This window comes from Onychomys torridus, chromosome 9 (assembly GCF_903995425.1).
Source record: "Onychomys torridus chromosome 9, mOncTor1.1, whole genome shotgun sequence".
Lineage (NCBI taxonomy): Eukaryota > Metazoa > Chordata > Mammalia > Rodentia > Cricetidae > Onychomys > Onychomys torridus.
In genome coordinates, this window is record NC_050451.1 from 91,390,068 (window position 1) to 91,410,576 (window position 20,509).

At 41.2% G+C, this 20,509-nt stretch overlaps 1 protein-coding gene across 3 annotated transcripts in view; it reads left to right on the top strand.

Moving 5' to 3' along the window:
• Positions 1-20,509, top strand: part of Scel (sciellin) — a 99,967-nt gene that overhangs the window by 43,721 nt on the left and 35,737 nt on the right. For all 3 annotated transcript variants that reach the window (XM_036199394.1, XM_036199395.1, XM_036199396.1), the window contains 7 exons: positions 5,689-5,769; positions 7,876-7,941; positions 10,232-10,291; positions 14,253-14,297; positions 15,774-15,833; positions 16,120-16,179; positions 18,200-18,256. In XM_036199394.1, the coding sequence (XP_036055287.1) occupies positions 5,689-5,769; positions 7,876-7,941; positions 10,232-10,291; positions 14,253-14,297; positions 15,774-15,833; positions 16,120-16,179; positions 18,200-18,256 (429 nt within the window). The remainder of the gene's footprint in view (positions 1-5,688; positions 5,770-7,875; positions 7,942-10,231; positions 10,292-14,252; positions 14,298-15,773; positions 15,834-16,119; positions 16,180-18,199; positions 18,257-20,509) is intronic.

A 20,509-nucleotide genomic window follows, 5' to 3' on the forward strand; every position in this document is an offset into this window, starting at 1 on the left:
CACCAGAAGGTTCTACTCCTCTCATTGCCGAACCAGGAACCAATCTTTCTGAGAGAGCAGCCTTTGGGAGATAAATCACATCCATATCAGAGAACTGGCCGTTGTGGATCTATGTACTAGATCAATGCTAAAGTTAAATTTTATTAGCCACAACGGCATCTACATACATTTGAAGAAGCCCAATATTCAAATGTCAAGTTACTTAATCTATCAAAAGAAGCCAGGGCCTTCAGGGATGGAGAATTCTGTGCAGTTACTGTCTCCTTGAATGGTCATTCAGAGATCTAGAGCAGCCTGTCTCTTGTAGGTAAAGAAGCAGGGATTCAAGAAGAGTAGCATCCTTTTCCTGCTCACAGAAAGTCGGCCTCAAAGCTAGTCTGGAGCAGAAATCCTGGACTCCTGACTGTGCTCAGGGTTTAGTAGTGACCCTAGCCACTAGAAACTCACCAATTGTTACAGTATCTTTCCTTTGGACATTGCCTTATGCCTTATCAGCTCTTTGCAAGGGCGGGCCATACTTTTTCCAGCCTCATACACTGGCGTCTATCCTAAAACTCAACCACAGGTGGCTGTGGAGCAAGTTCTTGTTGAGCTGATAATGGCTGCTTCTCTGGATTTGAACTCCAGATCCTTCTGAGTTAGCTTCCCAAGGACTGGTAGTGTGGAGATGTACCACCATGCCTGACTTAGCAGCCTTTGAAAATAAATTTGCATTTAAACCTGATTAGACATAGTATGGTAAAGAGAAAAGAAGTATGTGACCAACATCAAATGGCCTGTACCAAAACGTTGGCTGAGATATTGACAGGCAATGTGGTATAAAGAAAATCACACAACTTTCTAGCCCTCGGTGGAAAAAAACACCCATATATTATGTTTATAGAACTAATAAAATTATATGTATGAGAGCCTGTCAATGCTGATACACAGTCATTCCTAAAGGATTTTAAAATTGTTTTTCTGGAATTATATTTCAAATTTTGGATTTTGAGGGATGTAGACATTAGAGATTTTGATATTTGAGGATGTCAACATCTGGAATCGTGTTTGGGGAGGACTGTGGCCTCACCCAGCCTTAAGATTCCTAAATGGATATGGTGACTGTACTAATGATCTTCCTATGGTGATAAAAGAGCATAACCCAGGCAACTTATCGAAGCAAGAGGTTCCTTGAGTTTACGGCTTCAGAGGAGTAAGAGTCCACTGGGGTAGGGAAACAGTAGCAGGCGGCAGTCACGGGGCAGGAACAGCTGAGAGCTGGCTTCTTGGTCCAGCCACACTCCCTTGCTAGTGCTGGGACGGAAATTCTATTTGTGTGAAAGAAGAAAGAGGCACAGTGAGGTGTGGGAGGGAAGTTCCCAGTTACACATGAGGGTTGGTTGTCTTTGGTGGAACCCAGGCTTGTGCTGCAGTAAGAGAAACGACCACCAACACAGACTGGAACTCCTTGTTGAGTCCTGAGCCAAGCATGTTACCCCACAGCAACACAGGGACTAAAGACCTAAAGTGGTCTTTGCAGGGGTTTGCGAAAAACAACCAACATAAACAGCCCTTCCTACGGAGGATTTTATTTTTTAGCTCTGGTCTTTACGCTATAATCTGAAAGTTTTCATGTGTTTCTCTTGAAAAATCTCCTTTTTATCCCTTGAAACAACTCGACAATTACATCCACTAATGTGGTGGCATAGATCCTCTGAAAGCTTGCTCGTAGGGTGCCAGGAAGGACAGAGGAGAGAGTGGGGGCATCTAAGCTCCAAGATCACGTCTCAAAGAAGAATTCAATTAAGACCACTCCAATAAGTGCCTTTTGTTTCCTCCTCTTCACAACACTCCAGGCCACAGCTTCCTGCCTGCCTTTCATTTTTAATCCCGCTGCTTGGCTCACATAGTGTTCCTGGCACAGTGTGAATGACTTTTCTCATCCTCCCCTCACACCAGGCTTGGGTTCTGTCCTCTGTGGCTGTCAATGCAGCCATGCAAATGGAAGCTCCTCTGAGGTGAAGTGAAGCCCGCAGGGCATTGCCCTGCAACTGACCCAGCAGGGTGCAAACCTGCCACCCAGGGAACTAAGTATGTTCCACTGTTCTTGGCTTTCATGACTTCATATCCACCTTTCTTTACCGAGTGCTACCCCAACCATCTCAGATCTATTTTTCTTTCCTCTGCCAACATTTTCCTCCCTGACTCACTCAACAAATACTTACTCACCTCTTTGAAGCTTCAGCCATTCTAAAATAGAAGAAATCTCATGTTCCCTTGATGTGGATCTGGTGTGAGCAAAGCTTGGCACAGACCTACTTCCCATTTTTTAACTGTCCTTTTTTGTGTGGTTTCTACCCTCCTGCCTATCTGCGTATCCATTGCCCTGTGCAGTCCAAGTATTACTTGGGTTGATTCTTCCCTCTCTTCCATCTGCTTCTGGAAGGAAAGCATCTGATCAGCAAATCCACACAGATGCAGTACTGGTTATCAGTTGATGTGTGTGCCTATCACAAGGGGAGCTTCTGAGAAAGGTGATGTATCATTAGAAATAAAATAATCCCGGCTGTAGAATAGGACCCTAAGTCAAGATGGGGAGAGGACTCCGTGCAAATTGTTCTAGTGAACCCTGCTGCAGCAGGAATCTTAGAGTCTTATTAATAAGATCAAACTCAGTGCCAGGTACTGGGGTGAACGCTGTAAGATCAGAGAAGCAGAACAAGCCACAGCTTCCTCACCTCGTCAGTTCCTCAGCTGATCCTGTTTCCTCAGACTGGAAGCCTCTGAGTTCTTCTTATCCAAATGAATCTCAGCTGAACTGTGCTACTCAAAGCCTAAAAGCTTAAACAGCCAAATGCTTCTAGTTTCTGGTCTTCACGCCTTATATATCTTTCTGTTTTTGCCATCACTCCCTGGGATTAAAGGCGTGTGTCACCATGCCTGGCTGTTTCCAATGTGGCCTTGAACTCACAGAGATCCACAGCAATTTCTGCCTCTGAAATGCTAGGATTAAAGGCGTGTGCTACCATTGCCTATCCTCTATGTTTAATATTGTGGCTGTTCTGTCTCTGACTCCAGATAAGTTTATTAGGGTGCACAATATTTGGGGAACACAATACCACCACACCTTGCCTACTGTTATGGAACTAAGAGTCAGGAAACCCTGTGCCCTGTGTTCCCCAGGAGCCTCAGAACAAAATCCAAACATGGCCCCTCGGCCTGTGTCCATTGACACTGTAAGAAATCCAGTCAGGTCATTTCCAGCCACTTGGGCCAGCACCACAGATTCTTAGATCCTTGAGGTCACCACAGTTGACAGCATCCTGAATCAAATCCTCCACTCTGGCTAGCATCCACCATCATCAACTCCATGCTCCACAGCCTTGCTCAACCATTGCTCATCCTGTGGGTGTGTTGCATCTCCACCCTTCTTTCAGCAAGGGCTTTCCCCAGTGCCCACATATCACGGGGATCGAGGAAGGAAAGGGATCTGGTCTGGTCCTGCTTCTACCCCGCTTTGATTTTAACTCCTCCCTCTGTAAACTCTATCTCTCCTTAGCAGCCATATTGTCTGGGCTCTTCTTCTTTACTGGCGTCCTCCAAAGGCCTCTGAGTCACTCAGCTTCAGTCTTCAAAGACTTTGACATCAGACTCTCTGTTCTTCATAAACATCTCAAACCCCATTATAATATTTGACAATTTCCATATCTATGCAGAGGATACCACCTCTGGGATTTTACATTCTTGGCCTCCTTTCCAAAGGTCTTCTTCACTACACCCTAATTGCACACAGGCCAGGCCCTGGTAAATGACCACAAAATGTCACTTTCTGAGCTTTACTTTTACTGCCATGTCGCATCTCTTTGGATCTCTCCTGCCTGTGCCCAGTCTGGGAGTTCCTCAGCCTCACCTTAAGCACCAGCTCGTGGATTCAGCTGACGTATCTCAGCTGTTCTGGTTTTCTCTGTTCCTTTTCACACAATCTGTGTTTCTATGAAAGACCAAACACAAACACAGACACACAAGCATAGAAAAAACACACAGACACAGACACACACACACACACACACACTTGCACACTTGCATGCACACATGCATGCTTGCACACAGTCACAAGACCTTGGACCTTGGACCTTACTGTAAAACATCTACTTCAATTCTTCTTCCTGCTTTCACATTCTCCTAAGTCTACTCCGATCGTATGTCCAACTCCACCCCCAAATGTGCAATGTTCTATCAGAACCGCTCCAGTCAGGGCTTTCGATGACCCGACCACGCTGCCAAAGTCACGCTACTTTCACAGTCCTTGCCTTTCTTGGTCTGTCAGTCAGACTGGGCAGGGCTTTGCTCAGCTGGTTTCCCGGACCCCATCTCCTCACTCTCATCTTCTTCCCTTTCAGCCACCTTTTCCTGGGCTTCCTTTCTCAAATTTTTGATCCATAAATACCAAGGGATGTGAGACAGGAATCCTTGGCTCCCAGTTTGTCCTTTGGTTATCTCCTACAGTTTCAAGTGACAAATGCTATCGCTAAGCTGATAGCCCAGCTGTCCTCAGGGTATTTGTCACTTCCTGCAGCTCTCAGTTTTAATTTTGCCTTGCACAGAGGCTTTCCAAGGGTATGCTAATAAAGTGGGAGTCCCTACCCCATCCCTTTATGTCTTTTCCGGACTCCCATTACTCTATGTCTTTACTCTGATGTTTTCTTTTTGTACAATAGCACTTATTTGTATATTTAGAGCTTTTTGGAAACAAAACCCGTTATTTACTTCATAGAGCGTGTTGCACACAGAAAGCTACCAAACGATGCTTGCTGACTAAAACCATGATCTCATTCAGCCTTGAAAACCCCCCAACAATCCTGTTAGAGAGCTTATTACAGATGAAGAAGCAGAATAAGCTCAACCCATTACCATGGAGCTGGCAATGCAGGTAGCCTTGTACTTGAGTGCACATCACTCAGCAGCTGCAAAGGACTAAAGGATCAGACCATGGGTCACTTTTCACTAGGTGCAGAGCTTAGCATCAGGGCCATAAAGAAGTGGTGATGTGGCAGTGATGGGAAGCTGGAGGGCACCATGGCTTTGGTAAGGAGCTGACTTCACCCAAAGTTAAACATACTTGCCCCTTTCCAGTTCCCTTGTCACCCAATCATGTGTACTTCTTGGGTCTACTTTCTTTGTTGCCTCATTGAAAATTGACTAATGGCATATTCATGTTTTGCTGTCACTGAAGTGTCATGTGTTGGTAATAGTTAAGTCAAGAATTAGTTAAAATCTCCAAGCCAAGTTTTCTATGAGATCTATCACATAAGGAACTTTCTTACTGTTTCTATAGCAGCCTGTGAGTTGACATAATCCCTAAAGCAGCTTATACATTAATACCAGGGAACCATTTACTGTGCTCCTGAGACAACTCAAAATGTCATGACTCACCAAATATACTAGCAAAATAGTAAGCTAATTGAAGGGCATGCCATAGTTTTACCTGTAGTTTCCAAAAGTCCAGTTAATGGACTTCTAAAATATCCATATTTAAAATAGTTGACTTCTTGAGAGTTCATGCTCTGTGAATTCTGACCTTTCAGGTTCCCCATACATGGGGTCATGAGTTTAAGGGATATTTCCATGTATATGATAGATGTTGTGGGTTAATAGATAAAAATGGATAAGGTTTCGATGATGTAATGACTGCTGTTTTCTGTTTCAAAGGGATCCTGCTGTTCACCCTCCAATCCCTCCGAAACCCTGTTCTCCCGTTGCTTCTCCTAAACAACTGAGACGGGATAACAGGTGAGGACTCGCCCTTCTGAGGGAAATGGCAGTAAAGGGGTTGTGAATGGCTTCATGCAAGGTGTGGCCATGCTTTCTGTGTGCATTCACTAATGTGAGACTCACAGAACTTCTATCAATGCACATGTGTAATTGCTTTTGCTTTAGAATAGTGCGGGCTATTACCTGTCTTAGGGAACCTTATCTTTGAAATAGCCATTGGCTGGCAGCATTAGAAGTGTTTGTATGAAAGTTTTGTATATGTTAGCACTTGATATAAATGAATGTATGAACTGGGCATATATCTCATGCCTATTAAATGGAACCATATTAAATGACAATATGTGAATATATTTCATTATTAGTTTCTTGCAGTTAAGTTTCCCCTTATGAGCTATATATTGCGATAAGGGGTATTCTTACAGCCTTGTATTAATACCCAAGTCCTCAGTTACGCTTGAGATACCTTTAGGTGACTACTTGATTTTTTAAAACTAAAGAATTTTTGTTTTATATCAAAGCTATCATGACTATTGAAGAATATTCCAAATAACTTATCTCCAGGTCAGGAAAAAACACACTTTACTTTCTACTTTGAACCTTTGCCACTCTATAATTAATATTTAGAAACAAACTCGGAGGCTTGACAGTCTTCCTATGTGTCCCTGTTACAGAATTTGATGATCTTGAACCATTTTTCAAGATGGATGTCCCATCTTCTCACTAGATTGTCAGGTTAAATCTCAGTGTCTCAGTGGAGACTAAGTGTGTTGATCTGCCTGGACGCCTGCTTTTACTTCTTTTGTTATTTTGGCCTCTCGAGGGGGATTTTTGATGCCATGTAAGACACAACTGTAGAACTGTTTTCATAAGTCACAATTATAGGAGCATTTTTTAAAAAAAAATAAGACCTGCTAGAAAGTGCTGACTGAAGAACGGGGGTGAGTGGCACCATGCTCACCCACAGGGGGAACACTCTAGAGCTGAACTTCTGCCAATAAAATCCCTCCAGATCTCTGAAATTTTGTCCTTAGGATATTGCTTTAATGAGTCAGGAGAATAGTTTTTCACTGAACTAATTAATGATATGGATTCATTTTATAACTTTTCATTTTTGCAATGATTATAATTATCTCATAAGAGCAAGGTCTCAGGTTTCCTGTCTTATCCGATTGGTTCTCTCTTAGTCTTATAGCATTAAGCAATTAAGTCATAATGAGAATAGATTTTCTTGAGGAACTGAACTAAGTTGTCCCTGTACCACCTAAATTCTAATCTGAAAATCACTGACACTAGAGGGCTGTACATGTTTATATTCAGAAATGGCTTAATTTCATAGGAATTGGTCGAATCCACTTTTACTGTTCTCATTTCTTTCTTCCAGTGATGATCCGAAAAATAAAATTGGGACAACATGCATGTTTTAAAAACCTTGATCACTTTAATCACAGCATGGTGATTTTAATGAACGAATATGAAAGGGAAGTAATTAACACATGTCCTCAGGAGAACAAAAAATAGTTGAATATAGCTTCTTGAGAATAAGCAAGAATGTATAAGTAGGTCAGCCACGGTCTAAGGAAAAGAGAGAAAGAAGTCTTATAAATTCTGACACCCTAGCATTTTACAATTTGCTGCTACCAGTTCAGTGTGGCCTTTCTCGGTGTGGGAGATGCACTTGAAATATAGACTCACTTCTGTCTTACCCGAGAAAATACATTTCTGGGCAGTATTCACATGGGATAAATCTTTAAGAAAAAATACTATTTTGGCGCCTAACAAAAAAATGATTCTCAGTATTTAAAATGTTACCTAAGTATCTAATGGAGATAAAGACAAAACATTTTGATGAATGGAAATAAAATGAACAATGTCTAGATCAGACACTACTAAATGTACTTAGTGGTTTAAAACATATGAAAAGAAGTTGATATTGTAAAATTAGCACTGCGTACTTTTTCGACTTTCAAAAAGGGGGATGGTTGAATTCTAGCCATTACAAAGAGCTAAGTAAAATTTTTGTCAATAGTATAACATTTATATTTCCAAACATAAATGTATTCTCATACACATAATTTAGCATGAAAGAGTTTTCTTACCTAACAGGCATTATTTTTTAAAATCTAGGCAGATACATGCAACTACAGCAGGTGCATATGGAGAAGCCAATAGGCATGCTGAAAGAAATATCAGGTACAGAGATCTCTGTCCACATGTGTGTAATTGTACCAATAATAAAGCATGCTTTGTTGGAGTACTTTATACAATCTGAATATGATCCAGAGTATTGCTGGAGTACTTTAAAATAATAAATTAGATGAAACCAGTTTTCTGGTCAACTTTAGCTATAATAACTAAACTATTCTTTTAGTCAGGATTTCACTATGTAGCACTAGTTGTCCCAGAACTTAATGTACACAAGGCCAGTCTCAATTTTGCAGAGATCCATCTGCCCCTGCCTCCAAAGTGCTGGTATTAAAGTGTGGCACTATGCCTGGCTAGGTAATACATGTTTTTATAGGTTCTTGTTCTTTAAATTCGTCTTAAGATTTATATTGCAAATCCAAAATTGTCTGAGCATAAGGATAGGATGAGATGAAACCCTTTGAAGGAAGGAGGCTTGCTTATCTCTCTATTTTCTGTACTTGTTTCAAAATATAGGACACTTGTAGCAGGAATCTTAATAGGTCTTATTAATAAAACAAACCTGAGGCCAGTTATTGGGGTGAATGCTGGAAGATCAGAGAGACAGAACAAGCCACAGCTTCCTCACCTCGCCAGTTCCTCAGCTGGTCTTGTTTCCTCAGACTGCAAGTTTTTGAGTCCTCATCCAAATGGGTCTCAGCTGAACTGCTGCTAGAAGCCTAAAAGCTTAACCAGATAAAATGCTTAACCAGCCAAATGCTGCTAGTTTCTGGTCTTCACGCCTTATATATTTTTCTCTTTTCTGCCCTCACTCCCTGGGATTAAAGGCTCATTTATTGGGATTAAAGGCGAGTGTCACCAAGCCTGGCTGTTTCCAATGTGGCCTTGAACTCACAGAGATCCACAGGGATTTCTGTCTCTGGAATGCTAGGATTAAAGGCACGTGCTACCACTGTCTATCCTCATGTTTAATATTGTGGCTGTCCTGTTCTCTGACCCCAGATAAGTTTATTAGCCTGCACAGTATTTGGGGGAACACAATACCACCACAGACACTGTTGCTGAGTGGGCATAAATAAATAAGGAGAAATAGTTTTGCTTAGTTGAACTTGTACTACAAAGGCTCTCCATTGGTTGTGGCTGTAGAAGTCATGCTCAGCCTGTCCTGCAACATCAGGACAGGTTCATGCATCATGTGGATTAATTTGGTCAGGAAGCGTTTCCCCACCACGGTCCTGATTCATACCTGTTTTGCTAATTGTACCTAGTTTAGCATTCATTCTGGATATGTTTTGTTTGTATTTCTTCTTCTTTATTATTTAGGAAAAGTAATAGCTTTGGGGAATTTCCTTTTTTTAAAAAGCCGGGCACAGTGGCACACGCCTGTAACCCCAGCCCTTATGATGCAGGAACAAGGGGATTATTGCAAGTTTGAGGCCGTTATGAACACAGTGAGTTCTAGGACAGTCAGGGCTACATATGGAATGCTGAATATGGGAGAAAGAGTCTTCCAAAAGGAAGAGCACACCTATTGGCTATTCAATACCAAACAGTCAGTCAGCCTTAAAATTGTATATACAAATAACATTATACAGACTGAGTAGTTTGTACTTACGTGCAGGTAGAGGAGAAGGAGTCTATGAATCTGAAAAAGAGCAAGAGGGTATATGGAATAGTTTGGAGGGAAGGAGGAGGAGGAGGAGGAGGAGGAGGAGGAGGAGGAGGAGGAAATGATGTCATTACATTATAATCTCAAAAAAAAAAAAAGAAACTTTGGGTGGTGGTGGTGAGCCTTGCCTTCAACATATGAGCCATCTCTCCAGCCCAGAATTTTTTCCTTAAAAAAAAAAACAAACTGAAAAATTATAGTATTACAAATTTATAGTTTTATAGTTCCATCAGTATAAAAAGTGAAAGAAATGGCTAAGGTACTTTCCGAAGTAAAATTTCTTTTGTATTTTCCCCTTGACTCTCAGAAGAGCCCTGGTGTGAAGCAGACTACATGTATGCCTTAGACCTGGAAAGAATCGGACTTCCCTGAACTTAGAATTTTGTGACGCTCTCGTCACCTCCCACACAGTGCTGTCTATGCCACTGATGCCAATGCATCTTCTGTGAGAGTTTAATGGTCTAGTCTGCTGAAGGAAGTCAGTGGCAATGAAGGATGCTTGTGTCTGTGTGTACCATGAGTGGAGACGATGGGATCAAGCTGTGATTCTGTTAAACTTGTCACTCTTGACTGTGGACTACCCTTCCCTCCATCAGAAACTCTAGGAAATTTAGTTCCAACAGTCTAACTCCATCCTCACTAACCTGCTTCTCTTTCTGTTCTGTGAAGGACTGAGGACCTAGATGACATCATCAGGGTGGCCGCTTCACTTCAGAAAACTGACAAGGGGTGAGATCCCAAAGCTCCCAAGCTTGTTTCCCCCCTTGTTTTTGTGGTCTAAAAGCAAGCCACTGGCCCACTGTAATTTCTAAATATGAGCCAATTCCCAGTGATGATTATTGTATATAATTAAGAAGGCAAAAAAAAAAAAAAAACCCTCTCAGTGTCTCTCTGTAAGTATCCATCATAGTGGGTGGTGCTGACATTTATGGGTGCCCATCTTGACCATCCAGTCTACTCTTCATAGTGGCCTCAGGTTTCAATCAGATCTCCAGTCCTGTGTTTGTGTTTCGAGCCCAGATATTCACTTATGTTTGCCCTTAGCACCACCATTCCAATATCCTTGGACCATGTTCCCCTTTCTTCCCAGATGTGCTGTTTTCTGCTTCTGATCTTCCACCCCTGCAGGCTTGACTTTCAAAAGTCATTTTCAGTTCTCCCATCCCTTTACCCTCTGTGAAGTCTACGTTTGTATAACCTAAATGTCCACAGTGTCTCGTGTACATATGCGGCCTTCTGCCAGTTCAAGCCCTCACTGTGTCCAGGGTAAGACACTAGCATGGCTATTCAAATTGACTTACACTCCTCTAGCCTCTCTTCCTTCCACCCTCGTTCCTGCCCCTGAATGCCAGATATTTTTTCTGTAAATATCTGCCACGACTCCCCATTGCCCATTTAGTTACATGGGACTATGTCTGCTAAACAGGATCTAGAATCATTCAGTTCCAGAACCATTGACTTCACCCACATATTTATCTCATATTTGATACCAGCTTAGACCACTGGTCTTTCTACAGTTCCAGACATGTTTGTTTCTGCCGTTCCTTCTACATGGTGCTCGATACCAATCTCATGATACACAATCATGTCCATCTAGTCAAACCTACCATTTTTCAAGGTCCAGCTCACACACTACATGCCCTGTGAAGTCTTCCTTGTGTGACCAACCCAGTGGAGTGCCACTCTGGTCCGTCTCAGTGATGAGAGAGCTGATGCTTCTGCTGCACAGTGCCTATTTGCTTTTGGATCTCTGTTATCTGCACAAACACATCACCTTCTCTTTAATCTTACTGTCATCCCTTTCTTTCATCCTCATCTTCAGCGAAGATACTTTGTCTTAGTCACCAGAAACATTTACACCCTAACATGCAGCTTTATCTAAAGGAGGAATATGTACAAATCCCGGCTGCAAATATCTCATTTCTTTAATCCCAGACACGAGAAGTTTTTCCCTGTTTAATGTAATTACACAACAACAAGAATTTACTATAGTGCATCTTACTAAAAGCCAAACCAAACAACCACCCTCCCCAAAGGCTAGATGTGCTGACACACACCTTCAATCCCAACACTTGGAAGGCTGGGAAAAGTTGCAGCCTGGACTACAGAGTGAGCCCCTCTCTCAACAAACACCAAGTTGCCTGATGTTAATAAGAGCTTGGTGTTAGAAGGAGAATAGGAAGTGTCTGCATGTTTCATGTTCAAGTTTCATTTTTCTTTCATTTAAGAGCCTATATTTTTGATATTATTAACTTACTTTGAAGTCAGCTTTTCAGTACTGACACTTAAACTGAGCCCTTGTACAGGGCAGGGAAGTGGTCTGTCACAGAGATTTCCTAGGCATTTTTTCAATTTCAAATCAAGGTCTCTTTAAGTTCCCAGGCTTGCCTTGAACTCACTTTGTAGCCCAAGCAGGTCTTGAACTTGTGATCCTTTTGCATCAACTTTCTGAGTATCTAGGGTGACAGGTCTGATGCAGCCATGTCTGGGTTAATATTTTTTTTCAGTTGGAGATAGAGGGAAAGATAAGTGACTGGTGGGGAAGAACAGGGACAGCATGACATGAGTCACTCCACACAGTGAGCGAGAGCATCAGCAGCTTGCCTTCCCTGTCCTTGATCCCCAGCCACAGGCACAGATCTCACAGAGACAGAGTAATCATCGGGAGAAAATGCTGTGTTCACATGGACTGGGGAAATGTACTACAGGCTCTCCAAGGGAACAGAAAGAGCTCCATTATCCCAGCTGCTCTTTGTGGGACAGAGAGCTACTGCTATCTGATGAAGGGCATTTAATTTGTTGCAAAGACAATGGTGAAACTTAATACCAAAAGCTTTTTTATCAGTTTACAGTCATTTTGAAAGCTCAGATTCTTCATTCAGAATGCTGTCTCCATGGTATTTAATTTACCACAGAATGTCTTCTCATGATTTATGCTAATTTTTCTGTGATAAACACCAGAGACCTTGAATCCTGAAAAAAATCTCATCATTGTGGCTCATGCCAGTCACAAACGTCTGGGGCTAAAATTTACAGGATTCTTACATTTGCTCTTTCCCTTGGGATAGAAACAAATTTTCAGTTAGTCTCTGCTTATCAGGTAGCATTTCAAGCAAGAAACAATAACAGAACACCATGTTTGGATACTAGGCAATTTGTTTCCCATGAGGGTAGAATATTACTCCATCCCCTTTTCTGTCAGAGATGGTACCTGTTTTTCAAACATTTCAGTATTTGTTCTCAACTTTCAGTCTTATCATTAAATGTACAAAGCTTGTTTAAACGAATCATCTACATATCGGTGATGAATTAAACATAGGGAAGAAGGTCTCTGAGAGAACTGTCCAGGACAGTTCTTCTGGCAATATTGGTTTACTTAGCGTTTGCACCACACAGAACAGATGCATCTGCTCGTTTGTGAAGCTGAGACAGTATCTAGCTGTCTAGAAATTCAATTGAAAAGTAAATGTAGCAAGCATGAATTTCGTGAAAAATATTGACAAGGTCTTATTTATTATAATGGCTAAGATTAGGTAAGAATTTATGGCTTTCTGGGCATTATGCTCAGAACTGTATGCTAACTTATTTGATTCTTTTTAAAGATGAACATGATTACTTTTGTTATTTTACCTGTGGGGAAATTGTATCAACATGAGCTGAAGAGATTCATCAGGGTCAACAATGAATCATGGTGTCCTTCAGATGGCAGTGTAGATGTCTCTGGCTTAGAAGCTTGAAGGTCTAAATACTGGTCTCCTGATCAACACTAGAGATGACCCAAGAAGCAAGAAGAACATTGAGAAAGCTGGAGACGTGTGACTCTATAGCAGCAAAGGGAGAGAGCCACAATGTGTGGATGGAAACATTAAATAAGGAATGCAAAAGAAATGGGGGTAACAGTAGATGGAAGAAGGAAAGAAAATCTGTGGAGAAGGCATAGTGTGAGGAGCACACAGGAAGAAGGAATAAAGAACACTCTTGGGAAGCACCCTAGCCCAGCTCCCTGCTTGGGGAAGAGAGCTGAGCCCACGGTTTAAGGGAAATTCTTCAACCCAGAAGCTTAACTTAAATAGATCATGTCCCAAAAGGCTGCCAGAAAGGGGTTTTGCAGGTCTCAAACTAGAAACAAGCTTGTAAGTTTACTTGACCTAGAATGAACTTGTAGGAGTTTAAGAAATGAGCCAGTGTCTTTTGAGTCGTTACTTTCTGGGCAGCTACATTGTGTAAGAATAGAATCTATAATTAGCCAGTGTTCCTGTACTTATCGATTCAGTTAAAATTGAGTATTAAACATCTACCTAAAGGCAATGTATTAAATCCTGACTGGATGCACTGTAAAATACAGTCCTGAATTTGAAGTAGTGTGTACTGGAAGGGATATTAACACACAACAGAAGTACAATTGCTATTGCTATAATGCATACACAGTGAAGTTGACAAAGCATATACAAACCTCTACAAGACTTCCAAACATAGGGGAGACTTCAGCTAATGGGCCAGGAAAGGCTTCTTTGGCAACATGGCATTTGAGGAACACCTTGAAGGATAAATAGAGTTTCACAGATAATTAACGTGGGGGCTCACGTTCTATTTCTGAGTACTCAGGGTTATTTTAAGGTGAATCTGCCCTTTGACTCTGGGAAGTTTTTTTTTTATTATTAATATTATATTTTGTTTTCTCTTCCCAAAGTGAAGAACTGGACAATCTCATCAGAATGAATAAAAGCTTGAACAGGTGAGGTTTAAAAAGGTCTGTTTTTCATGTTATTGTTGAATTGAACATTGTGACTTCTTGTATCATCTTTTCAGAATTAAAAACAGTGTTTGGTTTTAAAGTAGCAGGATCAACATATCTGAATAGTCAATAATACCTCATAAATCTTGGGTGAAAAGCTTGGAGGAATAATCAAACAGTTATTAAAGTACTAATACTTAAGTATCTTTGATTTTTGTGTTCTATAAAATTTAAGGTCATTGTATGTTTATGCATATACCACAGTTCTTGGTATTTTAATACATTTATATATACACAGTCTCACTTGATTGCTGAATATTTTGAGTTGAACCACTAATAACTCTGTTATTATTACCCCCCAGTCTTGAATCACTTGGAGTTGTGAAAGAAAATATTCTTGGAGGGACAAATGAATGACAGAGATAGAAACGGTCAGCAGATGCCAAAGGGAAGAAAGAAATATAGAAACATCCTTTTGGTTCATTGACCTAGTGCTATGAAACATGGTTTTTCATACACTGTTTTGAAAACAGTGATCTGTGGGATGAGTGACAAAAAGTCACCTAGATGTTCTGCTCTTCACTTCCTTGTCTTTACAGACAGGAGGTTTTAGATCAGGAGCTGTGGAGGCAGGTGTGAATGAGTGGATGTGGCTGACCCATGAGGCATAGGCAGTGGAGGAACCAGAGCCAGAGGAAGAGAAAATGTCTTGTTGACAGCATCTCAGCACCAATTGAGGAAGCCACATGGGAATTTGGAGCCAGTGTTGCCGGACGTTTTCAGGATATCCTGAAACATCACACACAGTCTTACAACATGGATAGCTCTATAAATACTGGCTTATGTTAAAATGGATATATATGTATATGCAATTAATGAAAAAGTGACAGAGGCTGTGAATCTGAGAGGGGATGTACATTGGAAGGGTAGCAGAGAGGTAAGGGAAAATGATGTCATTATACTTTAATTTTCAAAAATAAAAACAAAGGAAACAGGCTGGAGAGTGGTTCCGCAGTTAAGAGTATGGATGCTCTTTCAAAGGACCTGGGTTTGGTTCCCAGCAACCACATAGTGGCTCACAGCCATCTGGGACTCTGGTTCTGGGGGATCTGATGCCTTCTTCTGACCTCTGTAAGAACCAAGGGTTGTGCATGGTACCCAGACATGCTGTCAGGCAGAACACCCATATACATACAATTTTTTAGAAAAGAATAAAAGACAAATAAGAAGGAAACATTTCATGGACCCAAACAGCATTTCTACAGACTTGTCTACCCTTAGCTTATCTCTTTGGTTGTACTTTCTCTAAGGTTTTCTATAATTTAAATTTGGAGTTTGTGAAAACACCTGTGTGGAATAAAGAAGTTTCCTAGACCATAGCTCATCTCTCTCAGCCAGCTTCTATTTCACATGTAAACTGGTATAAGCTTTTGATATCATTATTACTGATGAGATTTTTAATCAATGTATTTGAAGAAATCAAGGTCTTGATGGCCTCTTCCGAGCAAACCTGAAGGCCCAGCAGATAGACAAAAGGTAAGTACGTCTGTCCGCCCTAGATGTTCTGTGTCTTCCTTCAGACGGTGGAGGTGGAGGGAAGGGAGCTGTGTCCTCTAGCAGACAAACATACTAACAGATGGGCTAGCTCTCTCAGCACTGTACATTTAGTTCAGACATAATTGCCCGGAAGGATCTCCGCTCTTCCATTCAATGAGAGTAAATGAGCAATTCATAGGAAATGTTTATTATATCTGACCTTTCAAGACACCACACAATTTCACTTCAACATGTGGTTTTTATTGCGATTCGTTTTTGTTTCCAGAGCCCAGAGTCTTGAAAGTCTCATCTATATGAACACCCAGATGGACAGAGATGGCAAAGGGTAAGAGCCATCAAGTCAGGCCACTTGGGGTGACCCTTTGATTACTTTCTGTTGTCAGCAGGAGGCCGTCTTTTCTGGCCAGGATCAGGTGGTCTGATGGCACAGACTCTGGGTAAGGGTCAGAGAAGGCCGGGTGTCTCAGTAGTGGTTCCACTGCCATCGTGGATCTCAGTGACCTAGTCAAGTGCCTTAGTTTCTGGGGACTTGTTTCCTCATCTCATAAGGAGAGAAGTGTGGCCTAGATGATCTCTACACCCCCTTTACTATTAAAAAGGAAAGAAGCCCGGCCAGTTACTGTAGGAAGCTTATAGCTAAGCATATTGACCACAAGGCATTTTGGCTCTTCGAATGGATTCACTCACCACTGAAGTCCTTAGAGTGTAGAAGGCACTTCTTAGATGGGATCTTGGTCACACCTCATATATTTATCTTTTCATAAGTATTTGTAAATATCTTAATGTTGAAAGATACTGAAAAATTTTGCAGTGGGCTAATTGGTGATTAAAAACTAAGCTAGTAGCTTTTGGGAGATGAATTTACAATTTTAGACTCATATTGACAAACTAGAAAATTGGCTTTTCATTACTGATAATATTTTTCACATTGAAAGAAATCAAATTTCTGAAAGTTTTACTAATAAAATTTCTGAGCAGTCAAGAATGACAAAGGTTATGAGACTTCCCCCACTTCTCCCCAGACTGGCCACCAACTTTGCATTTGGTTAGACATTAAGCTTGCCTTTCTAAGATGACAATTATTTCTGTTGTCACAGTTATTTTTCAAAACCATTTATCTGTGCCAGTGTGTGCACGGAATGATACCCCAGTTTTCCAAGTCAACCCTATCAGATACACAATCGGCTTTCTGATCCAGAACACAGAGCAAAGTCTCTATGATGGGGAACGCTCTTCAGAACAGTCACACAGGCATGTTGATGCATTGTAGGTGACATCCTCCAAATGGAGAGTGCAGGTGGAGAGTAGGTAGTAGTTTTGCACTGTCAGTTTGTATTTCAGAGGAAAAAATGACATTTCAGATATTTTAAAACAAGAAGCTTAGAGAGAGCCAAAAGAATGGTAGAAAACAGGAAAAGCAGGGCGAGCCTTGTCAGTCATGGTATGGGCTCAAGGGGGAGGGACAGGGACATGTAATGTGGGACAGCTTGATGAGGAGTAAGTGACCTTGCAGATATAGGAAGGAGAAAGTCCTCATTTCTTGTCCTTCTTCCCTTCTCCATCTTACAGAGAAAGAACTTAATATGCCAATAATTCTTTCACAATGAAATCCATTAGAGATGAAAATGTCAACATGCAGCATTTGGTCAGTTGTGTAGTGTTAGGAGGTTAGCTTTCACTTCTTTATTTCTCTAAGAGGGGGTCTTGCTGTGTACCCCCAGTTAGTCTCAAACACACAGTCCTTCTGCCTCAGCCTTTCAGGTGCTTGGATTACAGGTATGGACAACCAGTAGCCTTTAATAATTCTTAGATTTGGGTATATTAAAGTTTCATTCTATGTCATCAGTTTTCATAAGGCACTAAAGTCAATGCAGTTGTTTCTACTCTTCCAGGTGGTGTTAGACCTTTTCAGGACACTCTGGAAATCTTTATGGGAAATAATCTCTCAAAGCCCTCAAAATATTTCCATTTAAAGTGTTGATCAACTAATTGATTTCTACCTAGCATGAATGAATTTTTGTGCTTAAATAGGATGAAACTCCATGCATATGTTCAACTTAGCCTCCTTCTGATCTACTCCCCAAAAGAAAAGGCTGAGGCCTGGTGGTGAAGTTTGCTTTCAAACTGACTCGGTTGTAACTAAGTCATGGTTGATGTCTTGAGGTTGAGGTGCCCCTCGAACATCTTATGCCACTTTAATTAGGTATTTCTGAGAATTCCCAGCTCTAGGCGCTGATTGCATCTTATGCCAGCTGTGGGAAATCTGCAGCTGTCCTAAGAGACTCTGAAGATGCCACTGAGTTTCTCTCTCGCACACTTTCTTTCCCCAACCCCATGCTCTAAAGAAATCAAGCCTTTGGAAGTCTTAAGAAAATCAATCAAAGGACGGACAAAGAGAAAAGGTAAGTAAAGCGCCTTCATGGGTGGGCATCTTTGTTTTGGTTAGCCTTTTACTCCTTGTCAAACTGGGAGTGTTATACTTATGTTCTTCAGGTTCTGATGAACTCTTTAGGTTCTGGTGAACTCTTCAGGTTCTGGTGAACTCTTCAGGTTCTGGTGAACTCTTCAGGTTCTAGTGAACTCTTTAGGTTCTGATGAACTCTTTAGGTTCATCAGAAATAGCAGGTCAAAGGAATATGAGCCATTTCTAAAGGGTGGCCATGCAAATTCTCTACCAAATCTTTCATTCTACATTTTCTTAAATAGTAAAAACACATATACATTTTTAATGTGAATCAAGAAATGTAAAGGAAAAATTACAAAATGAGAGACATGGCATAGACTGGTTTAAATCAAGTACCACTGTGAAAATTAATAAAGATAAGAAGCTAGAAAACGAGGTAGGTTGATAGATGGCTCAGTCAGTGAAATACTTGCTGTACAAGCACGTGGACATAGGTTCAGATCCCCAGCACTCATGTGGAGGCCTAGTAAAGGAGGAACATCAGAAACCCTAGGACTTAGGGAGCAGGTGATAGCGGGATGCCTGGAACTTGCTGAGCAACCAGTCTAACTGCATCTGAGACCTCCAGCTCCAATGAGAGATGCAAGGTAGAAAGCAGTAGAGTAAGAAACTTGATGTTTACCTCTGGGATTCACATGCACACAACTATACACTTGTACACATATACCCACATGCACACATGTCACACACATGAATACAAATACACATACCACATACAAACACACCAAGTTAAGCCAAGGATAATTAAAGCAAAGGTCTTTCCAGTCAGTTGTTTCTAGAAACATCTGACACCACAATCAGACACATTCTCATTTACACAGGATTATTATTGATGAGATGAAACACCATGACCAAAGCAGTGTAGGGAGGAAAGGGTTTATTTAGCTTACATCTCCACAGCACTGTTCACCATCAAAGGAAGTCAGGACAGGAACTCAAGCAGGTCAGGAACTTTGAAGCAGAAGGTGATGCAGAGGCCATGGAGGGATGTTGCTTACCAGCTTGCTTGGCCTGCTTTCTTATAGAACCCAGGACCACAAGCTCAGGGATGGCACCATCCACAGTGGACTGGGCCCTCCCCAATTGATCTATTGCTAATTAAGAAAATGCTCTATAGGCTTGTGCACAACCCCATCTTATGGAGGTGTCATTTTCTCATGGATGTTCACTCCTCTCAGGTGACGTTAGCTGTGCCAAGCTGACGTAAACTAGCCAGCACAACTGTTTTCAGAGACTATTGCATGTAATCTGGCATAAGTTTTTCAATTGCATATTCATATGGTATATTCTGATCACTGTTTCCTCTCCCCCATTTTTGCCAGTTTCTCCCCACCTCCTTACACAATTTAATACCTTTATTTCTTTAGAAAAAACAAAGTAGTCAAATAAAAAACAATGAACCAGAAAACAACAACAACAACAAAAAGCACAGGAAACCACACACACACACACACACACACACACACACACACACACACCACCTATAAAAACTCAAAATTGAAAACCATAATATACAAAAGACCAGTAAGATTAAAAAAAAAAAAAAGCTCAATATATGATAGGCAAATTCTAAAACACTATTGAGTTCCTTTTCTGTTGGTCATCTCCTGCTAGGCATGGCACCTACTTAAGTAAGGTTTATTTACTCAGTGACCCTCCATTGAAGAAAACTTTTCCTTTGCAATCAGTTGTCTGTTAGGGATAACTTCCTGGATATAGATGGGAGAGAGTTGTCTACTCCTCTCTCTCAGTGCTGGGGCCCCATCTAGCTTGAACCTGTACAAGGCCCTGTGTACTTGGCCACAGTCTATGTGAGGTCATATACATGTCAGCATTCACGTGTGGCAGACACTGTTTCCTTGGTGCTGACATAAGTTTTGATGGCTTCCTCCCACCCCCAACCCAATAAAGCCAAGACCTTAGTTCAGCTACCAAAATGAATGCCACAGCAGATAAAAGCGGCAGGTAAGAACTGCTTGGCTATCTGAGTCTCAGGCTTCTCTTGGCATAACTGGTAACCTTCTCAGTGGTGTGAAGGGAATTACAGCTTCTTTCTCTTGTGTCTTACTTCTGTAGCCCTGTTCTTCATTTTGAAGAGTGTATTGTTATTACATTGAAATTTACATTTATATATAGCATGACAAAATCTTGGAGATTTTTTTAACTATATAATGTGGTCAATTTTATTCTA